We start from the raw sequence: 26553 nt of genomic DNA, 5'->3' as shown, positions 1-26553 counted from the left end.
AAGAGGTTAGAAATCTTATTGTGTCTCCTGTCAATGTCAGGCTGTCCAAGGTATGGACTAAAATTTAGTTCATTCCCTCCTAACAATGTATCACTCATGTCTGAAGAGTATATACCATTGGAAAGTTCTCCATCTAATACTTCAGTCCTAGAATCATACAGCTCTTCCTGCCCACATGACCCATCATTGCCCATAATGCCTCTCAACATGAATCCCATATCCTTCTATGTCTGTCCTCCTCAACTATCTGTCCAAATGACTTCTAAACATTGAAATTGTGCCTTCCTTCACCATCTGCTCTGGCAGATTGTTCATGACATTCATCACCTTCTCTCTAACTCCTCAGATCTTCTTTAAATTTCTCCCTCTTGCCTTATACCTGTACTATCTAATATTAGATTCCCATACTCTGGAAAAGCACTCTATCCGTGCTCTTCATAACCTTTATAAGGTCACTGTTCAGCCTCTTATGTCTTAGTCTATTCCATCCCCCCTTAAAGGCCGAACAGTGAGTTTATCATCAACAACATTCCAGAAAAACATTCAGGTGAATCTCTTCTGAACCCTCTCAACAGTAACAACACCTTTTCTACTTATATTAGTGAAATCAGCAAGTTAAAGTAATTTCAAATGGTGATTAAATGGATGTTTCTGTTACCATGAAGCATATGGTTCAGCTTCTGAAATTCACAAACTTCAAGGGTCTTTGCAATTTGAAAAGATAATTTTTGCCTAATCTGAATGTGAATTCTGCTCTCAGAGAGAAAGGAGTGTAAGAGCTCATTTGATTTGCTGAGGGAGATAGACAGGGCAGATAATAAGAATCTTTTCCCCATGGAGGACAAAGATTTAAGACACAAGGGCATAGATTTAAGACAAGAGGTAGGAATCCAGAGGCAATCTGAGGGGGAATTTCCTCCAACTAACTGTTCTACAGATCAATAACTTGTTTAATTCCCTGAGTGTACACATTTGCAAATTGCTATTGAAGTACTCAATAAGTAAAGCCAACTTAACTATCAGCACTCTTATTAAAGAAGCATTGTCTATATGAAGAAGTATGCAACAACTACAATTCTTTTTTGTTAAGGAGTGATTAAAAACAATGTAATGACTTCTGTTTTCATATTAGTATCTACACATGGTGTTTTAATGAATGTATAATCAAAGTATTGAGGTAAAGAGGAGATGGGAAAGGCTATAGATACTGGAATCGGAAGCAGAAAAATACTGGAATAACAATTGGTCAACAGCATCTGTGGTGGGAAATGGATAATTGATGTTTGGGTCAAGCTCCTTCATCTGGACTGAAATAAGAGGGAAGCCATTATACAGGGGTGAGGGAAAGAGGTGAAGCAAAAATTGATAAAGACTTCTGTTGGACACTTTATTCTTGAAAATGGGGTGACTTTGTGCTCATTTTATGGATTGGACTTCTTCAGTCTTCTGAAATAGTTTAGAAACCAATGGAGAAAATCTTGGGCTGGAGAGGACAGACTCATTTGACCTTACCTATGCTGATGCCCATGTTGCTCTTCTCATGTCCAGGTGTTGGTAAAGTGTTCTCTATGTAACCAAATTCAGGTGGGGACCACAGGACAAAAGATAGCTCATCATCTGCAGTATCTGGATCACTAGCACACAGGTGGTTGACAGTGATGGCAGCTGAAGACCCCTCATCAACAACAAATAGTTCCCCTGGAATGAGACAGCATCAGAAGGAAAGGATTTATCTTGGAATTAAAGCATAGAAATCTGTATTAACCATTTCAGGATGATATTGCTCTAGTAACTTTACAATTTTGTTTCTAAACTTTTAATGGTCTGTGGACAACACATTCATTTTGGGAAACAATGAGTTGGTGCATTCAGAATCTACATGAAAGATCTTCCTTTGTGGCACATTACATGATTAAAATACTATTTTAAAGCAAATTAATTTTATTCATTTCTTGAACACAAGTAGGGGTTAGAAATGCCTGTGAGGAATATGTTGCTACAAACACATTCCACAGGGTAACACAGTGCTGATATTCAGTTGTTTCTAGAGACTGACATGGATTTGTTTTAAGTTATTGGGTGATAGTGCATCCAGCAGTCCACAGGGGGTCCCAAAGTACGGCCTGGTGAGGCTGGGATTCCCCAGTGTTATGCCCGTTTGATCATGGACGGGCTAAATCTACCATGACTATCAATATAGGTGACAAATTTTGGTTCAGTAATGTGGGTTGAAAAGCATAGCAGCCATAGCTAAAATGTGCCAACCTGCCAAAGCTCCAAAATGGGATCACACAAATCAGCAAAATAACCCACTGGTCAGATCAAAACCTTGCAGTCCTGCAAATGGAGTTTTGAAACGTGCTGGACTTTAAAGACTTTATGGAAGGAGAAAGATCCACAAGCATCTCCATCCTTAATAATAGCAAGTTCAACTTGTACAAAAGACATTTTTTCCCCTTTTGCCCCACCTTAATCCAGGATTGTCAAATTAATTAACAAACTCAGCTTCCTCAGAGTATTAAATGATTACCAGATGTCATTCCACATGATATCAGTGAGTGATTGTGAGACCAGCAGATGCCAGTGGACCTGACTATATTCTTTCTTAATCTCATTGTTCTCCAGTACAATGACCGTATGCCAAGCTAATCCAGTCCTCCAGCATCCACTCGATAATGTGGGCTAGTTGTTTGGATATGTCCAGTACGCAAAAAGTTGAGCAATTCAGTCCAACTTATTGTTAGCCCATTCTTCAGGAAAGCGCCAACTCCTTTTTTGATAACTTGTTGAGCAATGCCCAGCTTTGATTTTACCTCAACCTCTTTGATTCAGCCCTATTACGGTAGTTGTCCAAACATAGAACAAGAGTTACTCCAGGTCACCACTTGAATGAGGGCATTCACACTAATTGATGCCTACATAAAAAAGATTGTTTTCTTACCAACAGTAATTCCTGGTGGCTGATTGTTGGTGGGCATTATAGTAATGTTGAGATCATAGACAGGGAGAGAGTCATGCAGAGATAATGGAGAAACGAGTGTTTCTTTGCAGCAGCCTCCAGGTATGCCACTATCCCAGTCAGTAACAACAAGTGTAATGGTGTCAAAACATGGTGCTAAACCCACCTCACCACCTAAAAGAAAGAGGTAAGATAAACATCACTACTCATAATCCATGAGGCTTTTGCTTTTTTTCATTGTTAAATTAACAGCAGCATTTCAATTCACAAGCTGCAGAGAGTTGTAAGCTTAGCTCCATCATAGGCATTAGCCTCTGTGGTATCCAGGACATTTTCAAGAAGCGATACCTCAAAAAGCCAGCATTCATCATTAAGGGCTCTCATCACCCAGGTCATGCCTTGTCCTCATTGCTGCCATTAGGGAGGAGGTAAAGAAGCCTGAAGGCACACATGCAACGATTCAGGAACAGCTTCTTCCCCCTCTGTCATCCGATTTCTGAATGGACATTGAAACCATGAACACTACCTCACTACTTTTTTATATTCATTTTTGCACTACTTAGTTAATTTAACTATTTTATGTGTGTGTGTATATATATACTAACTGTAATTCACATTTTTTCTGTTATTATATATTGCATTGTACTGCTGCAACAAAGTCAACAAATTTCATGACATATGCCAGGAATAATAAAGCTGATTCTGGTTCTGATGCTGATTAAATCTGCTTGAGCTGATTAAATCTGCTTGAGCATTCTACCCCGGCCATGTTTCCACTCTTCGACCTGGAAAGTGTTTACTCCTGCTGAAACTGGTTTTAATGAACTTGATGCCTCCCAGTATTGGCTGCAATGTTCTGCCGGTGAAGAGGAGTGATGATTGGTCCTCAACTAGCACCAATGTCATAATACTTTCTTTGTTCATTTTATCTTGTAACTTACGTATAATTTCTGTTGATTTTATTTTATGTAATTGCCATGTTTGTAAAGCACTTTGCTGCTGCTGCAAAAGGCTGATTTTTACGGATTTATCCCCTGCATATGTATCCCAGTGACAATGAACTTGAGCTTGAAAACTTCAGCAGTTCCATGGTGGGGATGTCTAGTACAAAAGGGCACAGCCTCAGGATAGAGGGGTGTCCATTTAGAACAGGGATGCAGAGAAATTTCTTTAGCCAGACAGTGGTGAATTTGTGGAATTTATTACCACAGGCAGCTGTGGAGGCCAGGTGACTGGGTGTATTTAAGGCAGAGCTTGATTGGTTCTTGATAGGACACAGCATCAAAAGTTACATGGAGAAGGCTGGGGAGTGGGGTGGAGCAGGGGAACAAAACGACCAGCTGTGATTGAATGACAGAGCAGACTCAATGGGCCAAATGGCCTAATTCTGCTGCTATGTCTTATGGTTTTATGATCTACTGCGCCTATGGAATGCAATGCGGACACTGAAAAATGGCAGCTCTGCCTCTGGGTTCATCATTGGTGCCCAGAGAGCTGCTGAATAGACAGAGGTGGGGGGCATTTCACATCTGAATCTTGAGAGTTTCAGATGCCCCCATTGTTGGTGTACTAGCACTTTAAAATACTGCCTCTTTGTTTAAGTGGAATGTTTTTGTTTATTTTTTCTTTTTATTTATGTATTTATACTTCTAAATAACTAGTCACCTTCTGTGTATCTTTGAACTTTTTAAAGTAATTTTCCTTATTTAGATATTTTTTCAACCATTTCCACATGTATCTGATCATCAGAAGGGAACGATGAAAAGTTTGTCATGACCACGGGGATAAAACTGGATAGGTTAAGTATCACCTGGCCTATTTATAAATAAAAGTACCCTGACTGGTTGCATCACACTCTGGTATGGCAATTGAAATGCACAGAAAAGCAAAAAGTGCTGGAGGCATCTGTCCACACCATCAGTAATATCAACAGGGGGCACTGCCTCGAGAAGGCAGCATCCATTATCAAAGATCCCCACAATCTGGGCCTTGCCATTTTCTTGCTGCTACCATTGGGCTGGAGTTACAAAGCCGGAAGTCCAACATCACCAGACTCAAGAACAGCTAAGGTAGCGTGATGCTATTACAGCGCGAGGTGTTCCAAAGTTCGGAGTTCAATTCAGTCCCGCATGGAGTTCTGTACACAGTGGATGTAAGTATTCTGAATGTGTTCCAGTTTCCCTCCACAGTCCAAAGACAAACCGGGTAGGTTGAAAGGTCATTGTAAATTGCCCTGTGATTAGATTAGGGTTAAATCGGGGTTGTCAGGGGTTGCGTGGCTCGAAGGGCCAGAAGGGACTATTTGATGCTGTATTGCAAAAAAATTTTTTATTTTTAAAAAATACTTCTTTTCATAAGGAGAAGAGATTCTGCAGATATTGGAAATCCAGAGCAACTATCCTGCTGAAGGGTCTTGGCCTGAAACATCTATTATTTATTCTTTTCAATAGATGCTGCCTGATCTGCTGAGTTCCTCCAGCATTTTGCGTGTATTACATCCCTTCAACCATTTTGTTCTTAAACTAACCAGTGCAACCCTAATCACAAATCAGTTGATGGGGAGGGCTTACAGTGGGGTGAAGGACCTAGTTAACTATCTAGGTGACCATCAGGAGGGGGATAGGAAATAAGCAGCTAGTGCAGAGCACCCCTGTGGCTGTACCCCTCAACAACAGGTACACTGCTTTGGATACCGTTAGTGGGGATGACCCAGCAGAGGAAAACCACAGCGGTCAAGTCACTGGCACTGAGTCAGGCTCTGTGATGCAGAGAGAAGATGGGGAGAAGAGGCAAGTTGTAGTGATAGGGGATTCATCGGTTGGGGAACCGACCGGAGATTATGAGGATGAGAATGAGATTCTCAGATAGCTTGTTGCCTCCTGGGTGCCAGTGTCAGGGACATCTCAGACCGAGTCCACAGCATTCTTAGAGGGAGAGTGAACAGCCACAGGTCTTGATCCACATAGGTACCTATAACATGGGTAGAAAGGGTGACAAGTGAATACAAGGGTTAAGTGCTAAGTTAAAGGACAGGATGTCCAGGGTTGTGATCTCAGGATTGCTACCCTTGCCACATGCTAGTAATGCCAGAAATAGGAAGACCATACAGATTAGCACGTGGCTAAGGAGATGGCGTAAGAGAGAGGGCTTCATATTTTTAAATCAATTCCTGGAAAGGCAGAACCTACACAGAAGGGTGTAGGGAATGATGTTCTTAAGCCTACATATAAAGTCATTTATCAAAAGGTTGAGCATATTAGGTCTAATGTACTAAGTTTTGTATATTTTAATGAAAGGAGTATTGTAGGAAAGGTGGATGAGATTAGGGCATGAATCAGCACGTGGAATTATGACATTGTAGTCATTAGTGAGACTTGGTTGCAGGAGGAGCACGACTGGCAGCTCAGTGTTCTGATATTTTAGACGTGCTACAGGAAGAGGGATTAAAGGGGGAGGGGTGACATTAGTAGTCAGGGAAAATGTCACGGCAGTGCTCCGACTGGGGAACTCATCTACAGAGGCCATGTGGGTGGAACTGAGGAATAAGAAAGAGACAACTGCACTAATTGGATGATATTATAGACCCACCCAACAGTCCACAGGATTTAGAGGAGCAAATTTATAGAGAGATTGTAGACTGTCGCAGGAAACATCAAGTTGTGATAGTAGGTGATTTAACTTCTTACATATTGACTGCACTCTATCCCATGCAAAAGAAGTGCATGGGATAGAGTTTGTTAAATGTGTCAAAACTAGAGAGAATGTGATACTAGATCTCCTATTAGGGATTGAGACAGGGCAGGTGACAGAAGTATATGTCAGGGAACATTGCATCTAGTGATCATAATACCAATAAGTTCAAGATAATTATGGCGAATGATAGGTCTAGTCCTTGGGTTGAGATTCTAAATTGGAGAAGGGTCAATGTTGATGGTATTAGAAAGAATCTGGCAAGTTTGGATTGGGATGTTGTTTTTTTGTAAGTGGGAGACCTTCAAAAGTGAAATTTTGAGAGTATGGAGTTTGTGGCTCCTGTCAGAATAGAAGGCAAGGATGACAGGTTTAGAGAACCTTGGTTTTTGAGAGATATTGAAGCCCTGCTTAAGAAAATGGAGGTGCTTAGTAGGTATAAGCAAAAAGAAGAAACTGAGGTACTTGAGTATAAGAAATGCAAGAGAACACTTAAGAGGGAAATCAGGAGGGCTAAAAGAAGGCATGAGGTTACTCTTGCAGACAAGGTGAAGGAGAATCCCAAGGACCTACAGATATATTAAGAGCAAAAGGATAGCAAGGGACAAAAGTGGTCCTCTGAAAGATCAGAATGGTAATCTATGCATAGACCGAAAGAGATGGGGGAAATCTTCAGTGGATTTTTTTGCAGCTGCATCTACTCAGGAGATCGACACAGGGTCTATAGAAGTGAGGCAAAGCAGCACTAAAGTGATGGACCATATACAGCTTACTGAGGAGGAGGTGCTTACTGTCTTGAGGCAAATTAGGGGGGATAAATCCCCAGGGGTTGACAAGGTGTTCCCTCAGGCCCTATGGGAGGATAGTGCAAAAATTTCAGGGGCTCCAGCAGATATACTTAAAATATCCTTAGCTACAGTAAAAATGCCAGAGGATTGGAGGACAGCCAAAGTTGTTCATTGTTTAAGAAAGGCTATAAGAATAAGTTAGGATACTATAGACTGCTAAGCCCGACATCAGTACAGGATAAGATAATGGAAGGTTTTCTAAGGGACCAGATAAATAAGTATTTGGATAAACAGGGACTGATGAGGGATAATCAGCATGGTCTTCTGTGTGGTAGATTGTGTTTGACCAAACTTACACAGTTTTTCAAGGAAGTTACTAAGAAAGTTGATAAAGGCAGGTAGTGGATGTTGTCCTCAAAGACTTTAGTAAGGCCTTTTATAAGGTTCCATATAGGTGGTTGGTCAAGAAAGTTCAGTTGCATGGCATTCAAGTTGAGGTAGTAAATTGGATTAGAAATTGTTTTTGTGGGTGAAGTCAGAGAGTGATAGTAGATGGTTGCTTCTCTGAATGGAGGCCTGTGATTAATGGTGTGCCACAGGCATCAGTGCTGGGCCCATTGCTGGTTGTCGCCTATATCAATGATTTGGATGATAATGTACTACACTGGATCAGCAAATTTGCAGAAGACACCGTGTTTGAAAATGTAGTGGACAGCGATGAAGACTACTAATGCTTGCAGCGGGATCTAGACCAGCTGGAAAAATGGTAGATGGAAATTAATGCAGACAAGTGTGAGGCATTACACTTTGGTAGGACAAACCAGGATAAGACTTACATGTTGAGTGGTAGAGCACTGAAGGGTAGAGTAGAGGGACCTAGCAATATAGATCCATAATTCCTTCAAAGTGATTTCACAGGTAAATAGGGTCATAAAGGAATCTTTTGGCACATTAGCCTCCAGAAATAACTGTATGGAGTACAGGAGTTAGGATGTCATGTTGAATTTGTATAAGACATTGGTGAGGGCTAATTTGGATTATTTTGTGCAATTTTGGTCACCTACCTACAGGAAAGATGTCAATAAGATTGAAAGAGTGCAGAGAAAATTTACAAGGATCTTGCCCATACTTGAAGATCTGAGCCATATGGAAAGATTGAATAGGCTAAGACTTTATTCCCAAGAGCGTCGATGAATGAGGGGATATTTGATAGAGATAAAGAAAATTATGAAGGGTATAGATAGGGTAAATGCAAGAAGTCTTTTTTTTCCACTGAGGTTGGGTGAGACTAGACCTAGAGGTCATGGATTAAAGGTGAAAGGTGAAATGTTAAAGGGGAACATGAGGGGGAATTTCTCCACTCAGAGGGTGGTGAACTGGAAAGAGCTGCCAGTAGCGAATGTGGGTTGGATCTCAACATTTGAGAGCAATATGGATAGGTACATGATGGGCGGTGTGTGGAGGTCTATGGCCTGGGTACAGGTGAATGGGACTAGGCAGATTAGTAACAGACTAGATGAGCCAAATGGCCTGTTTCTGAGCTGTAGTGTTCTGTGACTCTATAACTCTATATCAGACAGAAGTGTCAGGTGATTTCTACTTCCAACTTAGAACATGGAAATACAGTGGAGTCTGGTTAATTGGGACACATTGGGACCAATTAATTTTGGCACAGTTAAGCAGCTGCCCCAATTAACCAGTTTCACGGAAATAGTTAAAAAGGAATAAAAAGGACAAACTACCATTTAACTGAATACCAAATTATGTGTTTAAATGAAATACAGAAGAAATTAGAACATTACCAATACTACTACGGTACTATAAAACTGTATTCGTTCTTAATCGTTATCGACAGGGGAATTCATCCTGTGTGTAAGTGAACAAAATGAACGCATGCACCAAATGTAGATAATAGACTGCCTTCATGCAATGCTTTCAACAATTGCATCCTCTAAATCATCATTTTCATTGTAACATTCAAGGTGATTGTCGATAACTTCAATTTCTTTATAGTTCCTGACTTGTTGAAGTAGTGAAATTGTTTCATTTTCACTCCCAGCACTTTTTGACATCTCTAAGCCTCAATGTTTAAAACCACAGTGAACAAAACAGATCTAATTTGTCTTACTGCTTATTCCTTGCCAACTATCAGTGACAAAAATCACTGCTTTTTGAAGACACGCGTAACTGATGCTGTTTAAAAACTATTCACTCTAAAATTGGTTTTGGGTTTAACAGCCACACAATTGTATGTGACTGACATTAGTTAGAAACTGTTCAACAACAGTCTCCTGTCCCAATTAAGTTGCATAGTGTCCTAAATAAGCAAAGGGAATCCTGGCAATTTTCTTGATAAGTTTTTGTTCTTTAAGAGTTGTTCCAAATAAACAGCTGGCCCAATGAACCGGAATGCACTGTATTTGGAATAGGAGAAGCATTCACCTCCCTGAGCTGCTTTACTATTCAGCTTGATCCTGGTAGTTCTTCATTCCGGAACACTCAGGTCTGGAGACCTTTGCCAGTTCAGAAATGTTAACCACTTACCTTTCTATAGACACTGCCTGACTGGCTGAGTGTTTCCAGCATTTTATATTTTTCATTTATTACATACATCTGCATTTTTGTCAGTTCACATAGGAAACTGCCACTTTGATACTTAATGCCTGCCAGGGATTGAGCAGACCTGAATCTGACTGCAGTCCCTGTCTTGCTGCTGCATTTGTCAGCATCTACAGGTGACTGACATCTCACTTGGCTTTCAGCAGGCTAACTTATTGGGGACGGTTGTGAGTGTAGGTAAGACAATACAGAGGTGTAGGCAAAAATGGAAGAACATCCTAGCGTCATCTCTTATAATAATGTTATATAGTCACTTGACCTTAAGTAAAGGCATTTCAACCCAGAATAAGTAATACTATTTCTTTGCAGGAGTTTGGTTTCTTTGTCAATTACTAGTCAGGCCTATTGCACAATCACAGTTTATAACTGTTCACCTGTTATAAATGCAGGGAGGAAGGGATAGACATAAATCTTACACTCCACTTTAATGCTTTAATTCAAGGATGTAAAGCAGTGCGCCAGTTTGCTAACACTGTAGTGGACACTCACCCATGTGCACATACTTCACCACCCCTGCAATAACGTCAGCCTGAGTAAAATGATCCACAATCTGACTCTGCTTCTGTACCACTCCAAGCAATGGTTCCTTTGCAATCATGAACAGCAGTTTTTCATCGTTGCTGTCTATGTCAGTAGCTTGGATATTCTCTGTTGAAATGACAATGTCCTTTCCTTCAAGGCAATACAGCATGGGCTTCAAACCAAGCTTCATTGCTGGAGGTTCATCGTTCACTGCTAAGACCTAGTGGGCAAATACAGAGCACAGTTAAGTGGTGTGCTAATACCAGGGTATCAAGTGTTACCTTCAAAACAGGGTTAAAGTTCACAGGGGGCCAATGTTTCTCATCTGCCTATAAAAGATACCCAAGATGACTTTAGTTAGTTAAAAGTAATCAGTGTGCTATGTTAGCCATTTTGGGACAGATCATGAGTTTGTGTGAGAGAGTAAGTTTGCAGCCACATTTGAATTCTTAACAGATTTATTTCATTGTAATAAATATAATAATAGTCATTTATTAATTCCGAGTGGGAAATTCTTTTGTTACAGAAGCAACATTTAAAAACACACTTAGCAGTGTACTTGCATAGTAATAAATACAGAATAATAGTAGTGTAAAAATAGCAATAATATATAGTGTACCAATGTGCAATAATAATGTACAAAATCATAAAGCAGAGACTATTGTACTATGATGTGTGTTCACTTGTCACAAAGAGATGAACTACTGCATAAACTTATTGCATTTGGTAGGAAAAATTTTCTGTAATAATCCTTGTGACAGCAGAGCTGAATGAGTCTCTTTGAAAAAGTGCTTCTCTGCTTATTCAGTAGGTCATGGAGATTATGTGCCAGATTGTCCATAATGGATTACAGTTTGTTTAGTGACCTCTCCACCACTAACTCAAAAGAATCCAGTTTGTAACCAAGGATGGACCCAGTCTTTTTGATGAGTTTATTTAGTCTCTTAGCATCACCTTCACCAATACTGTTCCCCCAACATAAAGCAGCAAAGAAGACTGCACTCACTACAGCTTCTTTGGAAAATAGAGTCTGTTCATCTCCTTCTTGTCAACAGCCTTGTTGTTGGTTTTCCAGTCAAGTCTGTTGTCAATTTGTACTCCTCTACCACTGCAACTTCTTCTCCCCAAGTGTACACAGGAATTGTCACAGTCCTCTTCCTCCTAAAGTTAATCACCATCTACCTGACAAAATAGCTGTATAAAAAATTTGGCTAACTTCCTTTCCTTTTAGGCCACATATTTCTGATCCAATCACTCTGTTGAAGAAGATTTTCCTTCAGCTCATTTTCAATCCTACCAATTATCTTCAATTTATTTGGTGAGCTGTTGACCTCTTGGCTAAGGGAGTGGGCTTCTTCCTATTCACACTCTGATAAATAAACACTTCCAACTCTTTGGTGAATCTCCCTTCAGTCTCAGACTAGACAATCTCTCCTCAAAAATAACATTTCCAGATTAGACAATGCTCTTGTATCCTATATCCTCCCTAATGCTAGCACATCATTTATTCATAGTCCACAATACTCCAGCCATATTTTACACAGTGGGAGTATGATATCTTCGTAGAATAATGTTCATAGAACAGCTTGTTACCTTCTAGGAGTTGTGGAAATGTACTCCAATATCCAACACTTCTAAACATCCTCCTGCTTATTGCATATTGCATTACCTTTAACAGTGATAAAACAATTCCATTAGCTTACAGAGGGGGAAAATAGATATACAAAGCTGTGAGGAAGGAACAGGAAAGCAGCACAAGTGGATAACTCAATTAAAGACCCAGCAAAAGTATGACTCTGTATGTATCTTCTTGCTCTTTCTTGCTCACCTCCCAAGCATTCCACACTGAACAATTTTCTCTTGCATTTTATAGTTGCTCCACACCACCACTGTGGGACTTTCAAGGATTGACTGAGTCACCAATACAGATTGCAGACTCTATCTTGCTGATCTTCTTGCCAACATCTACTGATTGACCAGGGTTGCTTTCCTGACTGCAGGTAGCTAAGAAGTCTTACTATTAAGATATGACACACCAGACAAGTTATTTAACTTCTCCCATCTCATGTACTAAATTAAAAGTACTGTATAGGCCTTTTCTCTTGCTCTGTCTGTAAGCAGGGTTTCAGCCTGAAGCGTTGACTGTACTCCTTTCCATAAATGCTGTCTAGTCTGCTGAGTTCCTCCAGCATTTTGTGCGTGTTGCTTGGATTTCCAGTATCTGCAGATTTTTTCTTGTTTGAGGTTAAACCTTTAACCTGGTTACAACTATAGAAATGTATTTTGATCATTCAATTTTTTTACATTTGTAAACACAGGGAATGAGAAACTCCATTAAGCTGAGCAGCTTCATTTGTTTCCTTGGGCAAACATGTAGTTTATTAGTGCATAAGCTGTGCAAACAAGGTAAAGTAGAGTGATGCAACATTGTACCTGCCATTTATGTTCATACAACACACTTGTGCATTCAGGGATGTTATCATAATGAGCAGAGAAAAACAATACGTATAATTGTTATATACACCACTCCCTGTAGAAATTGCATAATATTTGCTAAATTGGAAGCAAATTGGACCAATCAAGATAAAGCAGTTTTTATAGTACTTCATTTATATAGTAATTAATTTAAAGGGTTATTCAGTGGAATGTGTACAAAGGAATGTGTACAAAGGAGACTGACAGAGATTACAGGAGTGAAGTTGAACTTCACTGGAGAAGTAACCACACAGATCACTTCTCTGCATCTTACCTCTCTGTTAAGGGACACAACAGGGAGAGGAAGAAGAGCTAATGGCCATGCACAGATTCCTCCAGAGTACACAGGCAGCCATTATCCAGCTTCCTTCTTGTTGGGAAGTATTTTTCACCAAGGCTGAATTTTTCAAATACAGTGCTTACTGTCATTTGTAACTTGCTGCAGATACCGTCCAAACACACATTTTTGATCTTTTTAGACTTCAGCTCACCACAGGCAGTATCATCTCATTCAATGACAAACATTACAATTTAATACTTTACTATCACTAACTTGCAACAAAATGGATTTTATCTTTCTCTCCTTGGGTGGAGTTCCTCAGAGGAGGAAAGTAGGAGAAATGCACAACATTGTGGGTCAGAGGGACTGTTGGTGTGCTGTACTATTCTATCCTATCTTCTAGGTCTGAATACTGTGGCCTTCCTTCATTCTCAGGGACATAGTGACAGCACTTACATGGTGCTATGGACTCTGCTTGTGAATCCAAATCTTTACGTGAATCACTAAGCCTGTCACATCCTGGGAGCCCAACTGATCAACAATCATGGGTGTCAATACTATATTTCAGGTAAATTCTTATGTCATTTTTATTCTCATGCACTGGCAGTGCCCAATATATGTTGGTCATTTTATCTGTATTTTGGGCTAGTTAAATTTGGCAGGCATTGAGGGATCAAAGGGTATCTATTCCCCTATTCCATTCTCCCTCTGTGCTGCTGCTAGCTCGGCAGAGCACTGAGATGTGGAATATGTTATTAGGGTCCTCCTAGTCATAGAGTCATACAGCATGGAAACAGCATGGAATCTGCCCATCCCATCCTCACCAACTAAGATCTCTATCTAAGTTAATCCCATTTATTCATGTTTGTCCTATATCTCTCTAAACTTCCTCTGCAAGCTCATTCTATATATGCACCAGCATCTGGGTGAAGACATTATCCCCATGGATCCTTTCAATTCTTTCTCCTCTCAACTTAAACCTATAGTCCCTAGATTTTGATTCTCTTTCCTTAGGAAAATGACAGTGTACGTTCAGCCTTTCTATGCCCCTTATGATTTATACTCTGTTCGCTGAGCTCCAATGGGTAGTCTTAACCCGCTCAACCTTTCTTAATGAGATTCTAGTGCCTGCATCAATCAAACACTGGACAGGATTGAATCATTCATCATCATTTGCTGTGTGGTCTTTTATCTGGTCACAATGAAAAATCATCTCTCATCTGAAAACCTCCAGTAGGGCGAGTCGAGAGAGGAGGAGGTGGAGGCACAGGAGCAGGTGGAAGATGAACATGTCAGCAAGCTTTTCCTAGTCCTGCTATAAGGGTGCACATGATAGCTCAGACGTTCCCTCAAGGATCCTGCTGATCAGCCAAGGAAGTAATAACTGAGGCAACAACGGCCAATGTGTAGCTTTGGACTGGCTGGGCAGGAAGCATCTGCATTAAGTGCTCATTGAAGAAATGGTTAACTTCCACGTCCCATGGAGCAGGCATTTTGAAGCAGCACAAACAAGGTTTTGTTGGCATGAAGCAACATGGAACTCAGTGTCCTGAATGCACAATGTGGAAGAACTGATGACATGACAAGTCATGGAAAAGAACAAGATGAAGAAGACTGAGTATTGTTCAAATGAATTGTAAGAGAATATCACTAATGCTGTAAGAGAGTCTGCAGGGAAACAAGATGTGATAATTAGCAATAATTACATCGTAATTATTTTTTAAATTCAACAAATAAGCTAGAATTTACATCCAAAACCAGAAATATTTGAAAAAAGATCATTTTGTCTCCTGTGATATTCAATGCTGGAACAAATCTTTGCAATGCAAATGCTCAGAACTTTAGATATCACTTGTAAATTCTTCACTATAATCAATGAATCCTCACTTGCCTTTATCTCCAGAACACTTTGAGCTGAATTTGAACCGTCAATGGCTGAAAAGGTGACTTCATCATGGGTTGTCTCAGAGTCATCATGCTGGTATCTATGAACAAAAAATGTTTTTGTTATCCATTAATCCCAAAAGAAAAGAACAAAAATGTTAAGCAGATCAGAGATGGACAGGGTCAGTGGCTTTAAATTTCTTGGTGTTGTCACATCAAAGGATGTGTTTTGGGCCCATCATGTAAACGCCATCACCAAAAAAAGGAATGACGACACCTTTACTTTACATAGATTCGGCGTGTCATCAAAAACTTTGACAAACTTCAATAGGTGCACAGTGAAGGGTATTCTAACTGGTTGCATCATGGTCTGGTATGGCAAAGTCTCACTCCCATTGAGTACATTTACATGGAGCACTGCCATAAGAAAGCAACATTCATCCTCAAGGACCCCCAGCATCTAGACCATGCTCTCTTCTTGCTGTTACTGTCAGGCAGGAGGTACAGGAGTCTTAGGTCCCATATCATCAGGTTCAGAAACAGTGATTACTCTACGACAATCAGCCTTCTGAACTGGTGTGGATAACTTTACTCACCACAAATCTTATTCTACAACCTACAAACTCTCTTTCAAGGAGCCTTTACACCTCATGTTCTCAGTATTTTTTATTTTCATATTGGTTGTTAGTCTTTGTTTATATGTAGCTTCTTTTGTAAATTATAATGCTTTTCATAATTTTCCTATAAACACTTGCAAGAAAATGAATCACAAGGTAGCATATTATAACACATGGGTACTGTAATAATATATTTTACTTTGTTGTTCCTTTCTGTGCCTTACAGCACATTGGGCAGCAACCTTGTCATTTTTTCAGTGTTTCGGTCTGTTTTTTTACGAGGCTGAGATGTTAGCATCACAGATGCAAAGTGTGCATGGAGCCAGCTGGATTTGAACCCAGGACCACTCGCCTCGAAGTCTGGTGCAAATGCCACTACCCCACTGGGTGACTATATTTTACTTTAACCTTGACTAAAATTGCTTTTGTTTGTGACTCAGTATTATACAACTACAATTTTGATGTGAGATGAGGTTGTACCTCGACCTTGTATCAGTTGAAAGAAGGATTTTTCATCCAATTGCTCCTAACCATATTCAACTCCCTAGCTTCCCTTATGATAGTAAGGTGCACCCATTGTTCTCTGAACTATGCCCATGAAGCATATCTCTGACTGGTAAAGTAGTTGCTCATTCAGTACATTGTTTGCCAGAACAGATTCCTCACCGAACTTTGAATCCCTTGAGATCTGTTAAGGTGATCATGTTCCCTTCAGTTATGGGAAATCCATTCACTTCTACCTCTCCGTACATTGGTTTCTTCTGAAGAATGAGCTTGATGTGATCTTCCTCTGTGTCAATATCAGTCACCAGCAGATGGTCCACTGTAATTTGACCTGATCCCCCTTCTTCAACAGTCAACTGGCTTGTGTATAACTGCAGAGAAATAGAAAAAAGTTATTCATTTTCATCAGCTGTTTCAGAAGCAAAATTTAAAAAGTGTCTCACATTTCCACGTGGTTCTCCAGTACAGGGCCAAGAGTCTAAAATGAGCCATTCCTTGGGAATGATGAACTTCTAGGTCCTCCCCAGGGAAGCAATGGACCACACAAACAAGCGAGTGTTTGGGAGACCAGTGGGAAGGATTTGCCAACTGCTACAAACAATTCGCAGGAACAGAAGACCGTGGACAATGTGTCAGGACAATTTCCTGTCTACATTGCAACAGGAGGGGAAATTCACAGCCAATAAATCAACAATACAAGGCAGTAGACTGTTTCCTTGTAGCCTGTAATAGAGTAATTAAGCACAGAAACAGACCTTTCAGCCCACCATGTCAATGCTGACCATCAAGTACCGATCCTACTTAACAACACTACTGTTATTTTACTCATTTCTGATGTTAGTTCATCATTTCATGCTGCACCAAAAGTCACCTGTGATGCTAGTGTCCAACATTATTAAGAGTGAGAGGTTTGTTCAAAATGAAAATCAAAAGAATTTTTAAAAGCAAATGTGAAATGGCAACAGAAAATGCTGCAAAAACTTGGTTCACATTTAAAAGGCATTTGTACAGGTACATGGATAGGAAAGGTTGAGAGGGATGTGGGTCAAGAATGAGCAAATGGGCCTAGCTTATATGAGAATCTTGGTCGGCATGGATGAGTTGGGCTGAAGAGTTTGTTTCCGTGCTGTATGACTCCAAGACTCTAACACATCAGGAGAGGAGGCATCTGTGAGAAGAGAAACAGTTCATGTTTCAGGTTCTTGACCCTTTGTTATTCCTAAGAGAGAGAGGATTTTTCCTCTCCTTTCTACTTGTGATGAAGTTTCTGGAACCTTAACTGCTAACTGTTCTGTCACCACAGAAGTGTCTGACCTGCTGAGTGTTCCTAGTTTTTTTCTGCTTTTATTGTGTTTATTCAAGATGGCACTGGTTATATGGAGACATAAGAGATTAAAACTGCTGGAATCTGGAGCTAAATGAACTCAATGGGTCAGGCAGCATCCGTAGAGGTAGAAGGATGCTCAATGTTGACTATTGATCTGTCTCCATAGTTGCTGCCTAACTCACTGAGTTCCTCCAGCAGTTTGTCTTTTGCTGATATTGTTATATCTTTTGAATAGAATTATCTGTAGTTAATACACAGGTCATGTAATATGACCTAACAATAGCCATTTCAGTTCAGCATTGACCTTAACTTCACCATTATGTATAGGTATCAAGAGTGGAGAAACTCAGACATTGAAATTATCTTTGTGAGTCTAAAGATACTTAGTGACACCCATGCAGTAATCTGATTGCCATTGCCCTTATCCCAGAGACTATATTACTAGCTGCAACGACTGGGCCCATATTTTGCTGTCCAACCTGAAGCCGCTCTCAATTTCTCCATATCAGCTGGGCACTCGGACCGATCCAGCCTCACACCTGGACCAGTTGTACGGGCAACAAGACTCCTCTGCCTCGACTTCTTTCCAAATGGCTTACTTAGTCTGCATCAATTCTCCAACGTTCCAGCATGGTTCATTCCTCAAATTCGCTTCACCTTTGTTCACCTCTTTTTTGCTTGCGGTAGTAATTTACCGTAATTGACTTCAGAAAAGGAGTTAGTAGTAATGTTTTAGTCAAATTTCTTGCCTTTTGAACTACCAGTGAGCTGTTGCACATGTTCAGTAGTGCAATCTTAAAGCGTTGCTGGGTGACATGGTCTAGGCCCGGAGCCTTTAACTGTAGTGATGCCTGGGTCCTAGTACGATATGCTGTTTGGACAATTTAAACAATGGCCCAGATAGACTGTCCGGTCAGAGGCAAGAACCAATTTTGAGTTCTTTTGGGTTTCTTGCTTTGCAACTGCCTATAAGCAAAAAAAAATCTCAAGGTTGCAAAATTTATACATGCTTTGATAATAAATGTACTTTGAAGCTGAGAAACTATCTTCTTGGCAGTTTAGGTGACACAATATTAGTAAACCTATGCTTACAATAACTGTATTGAGATGATACTTTAATCTCCTACAGCCTACTGGTCCAATACAACCGAAAATTGTGGCTAACTCTTGTGAATGGGATTGGTTGGCTCCTGGCTAGTTGTTGCAGTTAAAACTGACCTCAAGTGCCAGCACTGAAAATTTCCTTTAAATGTGCCTACCTCTGGAACTTGATTGTTGACTGGGAGAATTGTAACATTGAAGCAGAGGCCATATAACGTGCCACCATGTTGATTGCTGACTGAGAAATGAAACTGCAGCTGTTGTTGGTAGGGCCCAATATCTTGCAGTGGAGGCATGTAGGCCACCTTCAGGTGGTTCACTGCATCCTGAAACAAATTAAAACAGAACACAGGAAGTCACCAACAGAAACAAGGATAAGACACTTCATATTAAAGCCCTGCATGAACAGCTTCAGTTGCCATTAATGCACATACAAGTTCAATGGTTTCAGTTGATTCCATTAATTCATTTTTACAGGGGTTAAGCCACCATTGCCTAAACTTGAACTTTGATAACATGTGGCTGTGACAAAAACATTAACTAATGAGACTGGCTGGTTTTAACTTCCAGTAGGGTTCAGACAAAGGTTGAGAAGCTCGCCACTTGCTTGGAGGGTTGCTGTCACAACCCTGCACCTCAGAGTCAACAGAGCAGTTCTCCTGTCAATGCTCATCATTAATGCTTTCAGACTGCAGTTTTTACTATCAATTTAATGCAGTGCCTGTCAGTCAACCTACTGAGAATTTGCTTCAGCCCACTGGAAAGGGAGGAGGAAGAGACTGCTACTGACTGCTATCAATAGCTCATAGACGCACACACAGATGCAACAAAGAGTTTGCCTCCTGTGAAGTGAATTAAGAAAAGCTGGATCTTGAAACATCCTGATGTTGTCTCAGCAAGAAGTGTGGTCAATGTTTGTCACGCCGAACTTAGAAGGAGCGAAACAGAAGAGCTAAGAGACAAGTTCAAGACAGCAAAGAAGAATCTCCTTGCCACCTATGATAGACTGAAGGAAGAGGACCTAGAGGGAGATTAGAGAGGTGGAGGCTGCTAAAGAAGACATACAGCATGGAAAAGCATGGCGCCTAGTTAATGAGATCAGCAGATGGAAGAAGTCCCATCAGGTCAAATAAGTGGTAAAACAGCAGAGGACCGTGCCCAGACATGGTTTACCCACTTTAAGAACCTGCTGGGAAGCCCTCCAACGATCACGGAAGAAGAAGAGGATATACCCACGATACTAATGTAAGTCAATATTGATGATGGCCCATTCACCATTGAAGAACTGAAGAAGGCCAAATATGCACTCAAACAGGGCAGGAGCACTGGACCAGATGGGATACCACCGGATGTTCTGAAGAACTGCGACCTGGATGACATCTTGCTGGACATATGTAATACAGCACTGATGAAAGGCGACAAACCAGAACAGTGGTCACTCTCAAACATTATCCCAGTCCCCAAGTCTGGATCCCTCACGAAGACAGATAACTATCCTGGTATCAGCTTGACCTGCATCTTAGGAAAACTATACAATCAGATGATCTTGAACAGGATTCGCACCGCCATTGACCCTAAGCTAAGATTCAATCAGAATGGTTTTCGGCAGAAATGCACAACAGTAATGCAAATACTTGCTCTCCGTAGGATCATCGAGGATGTCAAGAAGAACAACCTACCAGCCGTGCTTACTTTCATTGATTTTCGCAAAGCTTTTGACTCCATTCACCAAGGTAAAATGCTGAAGATCCTGAAAGCTTACGGAGTGCCAGACCGTCTACTGAGAGCAATAGAGTCCAGCTATACCAAAACTATGGCGAAAGTTGTATCACCAGACGGAGAAACAGCAGTGTTTGAGCTCCTAGCTGGTGTCCTGCAAGGAGACACTCTGGCACCCTATATCTTTATAATCGTCCTTGATTACACTCTGCGATAAGCTACCAAAGATCATGACAAGCTTGGTTTTACCATAAAACCAGGATGAACCAAAAGGGTCAGACCAGTTATGCTCACAGATCTTGATTTTGCAGATGACATAGTCCTGCTCTCTGACCAGATGGAGGAAGCACAGCAGCTACTGACAAAAGTGGAAATTGAGAGCAATAAAGTTGGACTTCACCTGAACGCTAAAAAGGCAGAGTACATGGTGTTTAACTGCGATGAAGATATTCTCAAGACCGTAAAGAATGATACCATTAAGAAAGTCTTTGGCTTCAAGTACATCCGGTCAAGAATGATGAGTTCGGAGAAGGACGTAAAGATACGGAAGGCGCTGGCGTTGAGGGCTATGAACGACATGAAGGAAATCTGGAAGTCGAACCTGACCAGAGGGCTTAAAAAGAGGATCTCTATAGCATTCATAGAGTCCATTCTCACGTACCGATGCGAGATGTGGACACTCCCAAGACTATGAGAAAGTCTCTAGATGGTTTCTATACACGAATGCTCCAGATGGCTCTTGATGCGAGTTGGCAACAGCACATGACGAACATTGAGCTCTTTGACTACCTACTGATGCTCACCACTAAAATCGAGGCGAGAAGACTGCAACTAGCGGGGCACTGTCTATGCCACCCCGAGCTACCTGCCAGCCTAGTCATCATTTGGGAGCCCAAGCACAGGAGGATGAACCCTGGGCGCTCTCCCAAGATTATGGTCAACATGTTCCTAGAAGACAGCGGCACAGCTAATGTAGATGAACTGAACATACTGATGAGAGAGAGGGAGAAGTGGAGAGTCTGTCATCGTGCCCGACGCTGGCCCCCTAAGCTAAGCTAAGCTAAGATTCAATCAGAATGGTTTTCGGCAGAAGTGCACAACAGTAATGCAAATACTTGCTGTCCATAGAATCATCGAGGAATTCAAGGAGAACAACCTACCAGCCGTGCTTACTTTAATTGATTTTCGCAAAGCTTTTGACTCCATTCACCAAGGTAAAATGCTGAAGATCCTGAAAACTTACGGAGTGCCAGACCATCTACTGAGAGCAATAGAGTCCAGCTATACCAAAACCATGGCGAAAGTTGTATCACCAGACGGAGGCCCCCTAGGCCTGAGTCGACGCAACCTACTGGCTTCAACCATCTCTTTGCTCTTCATCAGAACTATCTACATGGAAAGTACAGCTTAGGCTGATGGCTGATAGGTGGGTGCTTTTTCAAAAACAAAGGGCATTTTGTATCAGAGAAGAACCATGGATGTGTATAGCACTGAGGTCCATTCAGCCTATCAAGCGTCTGACGTTTTTATCAAGGATCCTTTGGAAGTCTCCCCAGCTGTCTTCAATTTTTTGCAATTCCCTCTTGAAAGCTAATACCTCATGTCTGCATTACCCCAATGGGCAGCACATTGCATATCCTAAATATTTTAGCATATAACTGTTACTCTGTCACTTTGTATTTTTCAGACTTTCCCTGAACATCTCGTTATCGTCTGGACTCATGGCCTGAAATGCAGGTAAAATTAAACAGATATAATGGCATTTATGTCAGGGGAAATGTGGTGGGTCTTTCACAGAACCAATACAGAAGTAATGGCTACCTTATCTGCTACATTAATTTTATTATTGTTATTACTCTATCATGGATATTACTCTATCATGGATTTATTGAGTATCCCCACAAGGAAATGAATCGCAGCATTGTTTATGGTGACATAAGTACTTTGATAATAAATTTACTTTGAACTTTTGAACTTTACCCATGACTGTGAGATTCATTGTGGATTATTATAATTACTGATGATCATAAAAAGCCTTTGACAGTTAATTCAGTTTTTCATACACATATTTTTATGTACATACTATATTTGTGATCAACTGCCTGTACCACATGGTCAATTTTCACAACGCTCCCAAAATATTTAATGGCAAAGTGGAAAGATTGAAGTCTATTTTTACCCTTGATCCTAACTCTTAAAAGTATCATTTTAATTACCTGTGTGAATGATCTGAGCATTGGGACACTGGAATCTTTCATCATTTTCTTCATGCTGTCGGTTAGAAGTAATTTTCCAGCATCAGGAAGACTTAAGAAAGAAAGATACAGTTAGAACCTCTAGTGATTCTACCACTGGAACTTAGTATAGCTTGATTCAACGATATTGAGATTGTTAATTGATATTTTTTACAAGTATCATACCTGACACCCTATGACACCCCAAGGCCCATCCGTCATCCACAGCAGCAACATAGAATGCTTTTCAATTACAAGTGTGATAACTAGATGGTTTCATCAACAGCTTACCCTCAGAACAACCTTGGCCTCACCTCAGAAATATTTCCTTTGTCCTATCCATTTCTCCTCTGCCGGCTCTGCAACTTGTTTTTTTTTTGCTCTTTCCCAGTTTGGATGAAGATCTTCAACCTGAAACATCAACTATTGCCCTCTCCACAGATGCTGACTGACCTGCTGAGTGCTTCTATTTCTGTTTTTGTTTCAGATTTGCAGCATCTGCACTTAAAATCACATTTAAAATACAAAAGCTAAAATAGAGCTACGTGGTCTACTTTTTGGCTGTATCATCATATGTCACTTGCAAATTATTGGACAGTGACTGAATTTATCCCAGGTCCTGTTGCACGTAGGCATTGATTGGTTGATTCTCTCAAGAGCAGTGACTTGGTTTAGACATCTTCTGAAAAAATGTTACACGTTGCTTATCTAGCTCAAAAGAGACCCCCCAAATCTTTCCCTTCCTTCCTACATTTCCTCTTTCATTTCTCTTAACTTCCTGCCACCAACTCTTATTTACCACCTGCTTGAAAGATCAGAGCCTGCAGAATTGTCATACACTCAATCTAGATCCATTCTTCCAAGAAATATTGTCGGACAAGAAATCAAAATAAAGTATTGTGAAATATTTTGCCAGATGTTTACAAATATTCAGCATACCTATGATGTTCAAAGGAGTCTAGAAAGCAGGCCTTACCCATTTACTGAAGTAAAGAAGGGTGGAGTTGTGATTGTATATACAATTTGCCTGTTTGGAGACTCAATGTCTGTGAAGTGCAGCTGGTTCTTCGTCAGTATGGCTATCTCCGTCTCCTTAACGATGAGGTGGCGAATAACTCCAGGTGCTTCTTTGGGAAGCTGATTATCCACTGGTGTAATGTGAATAATTACAGTCTGCAAGTAAATTAAGCCCATGAGAAAAGACTGCCAATTTTATAGCATTTAAAGGAGAAATTACACACTGTAATGTTAACAAAAAGCCACAGTATATTATGAATTTCAATGTTAATTTTCACAAGGTAGGACTAAGCTTCTTTCTGTAAATTCCAGTAGGGGTGAACAGCAAAAGGAATATTTGTATTTCTTTATAAGTCAGTGTTTAACATTGCTGACTGCACATTCTGGGCCAACACTTTTAAAATTTTGCATGTGCAGTTAATTGGAAACATTCTCTGTTGATTGCACTTTTGGGAAATTCCAGCAAGTTGGGTTCACAATATTTTTTTATGTGTGGCCAGCAAAGAGGTTTAGTAGTAATAGCATCTCCTCAGTGATTCAATTATGCGTTCCCTTGGGGTAATAGTTCGGTAAAATTTAATCACTTCATCAGAACAATAAGAGTACAGCATTAGGCAAGTTTGTTTAAGTTCAGACAGCCAAGTGCTGTTGGTAGGAAAAATTTAAGGAAAATTCTTTGTTGGTGGCTCGCACTGAATGTTTACACAGATATCAGATCCTTGTTACGATCATCCTTCAACCTTTAATTCATTGAATGTGGGTAACTGTATACAACCCGCCATGACTGTTTCGGCTTTAGCAATTGAAGGTATACATCTGTCCTTATATTCCCTGGAAATCATTCCTGAATTGATGCTGAAACTGTGAGTGTTCACCTTCAGAACTCCTTAAAATGGGTAACAATTTCTAGTGCCTACACATACCAAGTTAAAACGTGACGGGTTGCTGCCAATACGCCATTGCTCCTCCACAACATATGCTGTTCCTGTCTTTGTAGTCATCACAGAATGACTAATTTCTACTTTTTAAAGCAGAATTCTAACTTTATAGATTTTATCAAAGTGTAGAATTAGAAATAATTTCTTTTGACTAATCTCTCTGGTCCAGAAACACTGATTTTAAATATTTAGAGTCCATTTCAAAATAGTAATATTTTCAAATTCTATGGCTTCAGTAATTTATATTTTATACCTTTCAGTTTCTACCTTAACCCCATGTGAATGGCCTTTCTTTGTTCCCGATTTTGCAAAAAAATCTTAAGCAAAATTTAAATCCTTTTTGTCATAATTATTCTGGACGATGGGAACTAAATTGAATTAAGGATATGTGGTAGGTCCAGAAGTTCATAGTAAAAACACTTGGGATAAGGGGAGAAATCCATCCACAAGGAAATTGTCAAGCTTACTACCATACCTTTTGTTGAATTGTATCTAACTATACTACACCTATATTTGAATTGTCTGCAAACTTTGATATAGAAAAAATTAAGGGGAGAATTAATTTGTTTCCAAAATGTAAAAAAATGGTTTTGATAGAATTATTGAGAAGAATCTATTTCTGCTGGCAGAAGACAACTGATTCAGATTGGCAAAAGACCCAAAGATGAGATGAAATGAAATTTCTTATAACACAATAAATTCTAAAGGAAGTAATATCATTGAGTCATAGAACACACAGAACCTTGGACCCACAATGTCTCTGGGGTCAATTAAGTTACTATTTATGAGTGCCTGACCTGTAGCCTTCTGAGACTTGGAAATTCATGTGCTGGCTTTCTTAGAGATTGTGAGATTAATCCCAGCCACCACCCACACAGTTTGAGTATTCCAGAATACATTATCAGAAAGGATAATGAGGCCAAATTCAAAAGAATATAAGAAACTGAAGGAGCAGTTAGATGCATGCTTCTTTAAACTAGCTTCAAAAAGATCACAAATGATCTTGTGTGTTGGTCCATTATCGAAGATTATCTGGCTCAGTCTTGACTATACTCAGTAACTGAGTAGCCACGTCTTTCTGAAACACCGAATACCAGCTGTATGAAGAAATTTCTTCTCATTTCAGCCCAAATGTGTGACCCCCTTAAACTATATCTGAGTAGCTTAAGTTACAGAGTTATAGAGTTATACAGTACAGAAAAGGCTACGCTGACCAAGGTGCCTACTTGAGTTAGCCCTATTCAGGAGTGCAGTGGTAGCTGGAGCAGTCTGAAACGCGTTCGGCACCCCTTTAAGAAAAAAGCCGAAATAAACAAGCTAATTAATAGGTGCCGCCCAGCGTGATTTGAGTCTCTCAGAAACAGCTGATCTCCTGGGATTTTTACGCACAACATACTCTGGAGTTTACAAAGAATGGTGCCAAAAACAAAAAAAAATTCAGCGAGTGGCTGTTCTGTGAGCGAAAACATCGTGTTAAATCCACTTGCTGGATTTTTTTTTGTTTTTGGCACCATTCTTTGTAAACTCCAGAGTATGTTGTGCGTAAAAATCCCAGGAGATCCCAGGCTACCACTGTACCCCTGACCCTATTTGCTTGCAATTGGCCACTGTTCTTCCAAATGTTTCCACCTTTCCTATCCATCTACCTGTCCAAATAACTTTTATGGATTTACAGTTAAAGGAAATCACTTCCTGGCATCTAATCACACATTTTTCCCCAACACTTGCATGACTCAGTAAGACCATTTTGTTTTTCTAAATTGCAATGAGCAGAGCTGATCTCCCTCAAACAGTCCTCAAGGCAAGCACATCATCTTTGGAACTAACTTTGTGATTCCACACTGCATTCATTCCAAGAGCAAATGGAAGTAATAATATC

The 26553-nt window shown here is 40.2% G+C and overlaps 1 protein-coding gene across 4 annotated transcripts in view; it reads right to left on the bottom strand.

The window, feature by feature from the left end:
* Nucleotides 1-26553, bottom strand: part of frem1a (Fras1 related extracellular matrix 1a) — a 183276-nt gene that overhangs the window by 59307 nt on the left and 97416 nt on the right. For all 4 annotated transcript variants that reach the window (XM_063049123.1, XM_063049122.1, XM_063049124.1 and 1 more), the window contains 8 exons: nt 23696-23892; nt 22702-22792; nt 18925-19092; nt 16501-16709; nt 15225-15318; nt 10546-10798; nt 2942-3133; nt 1513-1698 (listed from right to left, as the gene is read on the bottom strand). In XM_063049123.1, coding sequence (XP_062905193.1) covers nt 1513-1698; nt 2942-3133; nt 10546-10798; nt 15225-15318; nt 16501-16709; nt 18925-19092; nt 22702-22792; nt 23696-23892 — 1390 coding nt within the window. The remainder of the gene's footprint in view (nt 1-1512; nt 1699-2941; nt 3134-10545; nt 10799-15224; nt 15319-16500; nt 16710-18924; nt 19093-22701; nt 22793-23695; nt 23893-26553) is intronic.

This window comes from Mobula hypostoma, chromosome 5, assembly GCF_963921235.1.
Source record: "Mobula hypostoma chromosome 5, sMobHyp1.1, whole genome shotgun sequence".
Taxonomy (NCBI): domain Eukaryota; kingdom Metazoa; phylum Chordata; class Chondrichthyes; order Myliobatiformes; family Myliobatidae; genus Mobula; species Mobula hypostoma.
This window is presented reverse-complemented; position numbering and strand designations above follow the sequence as displayed.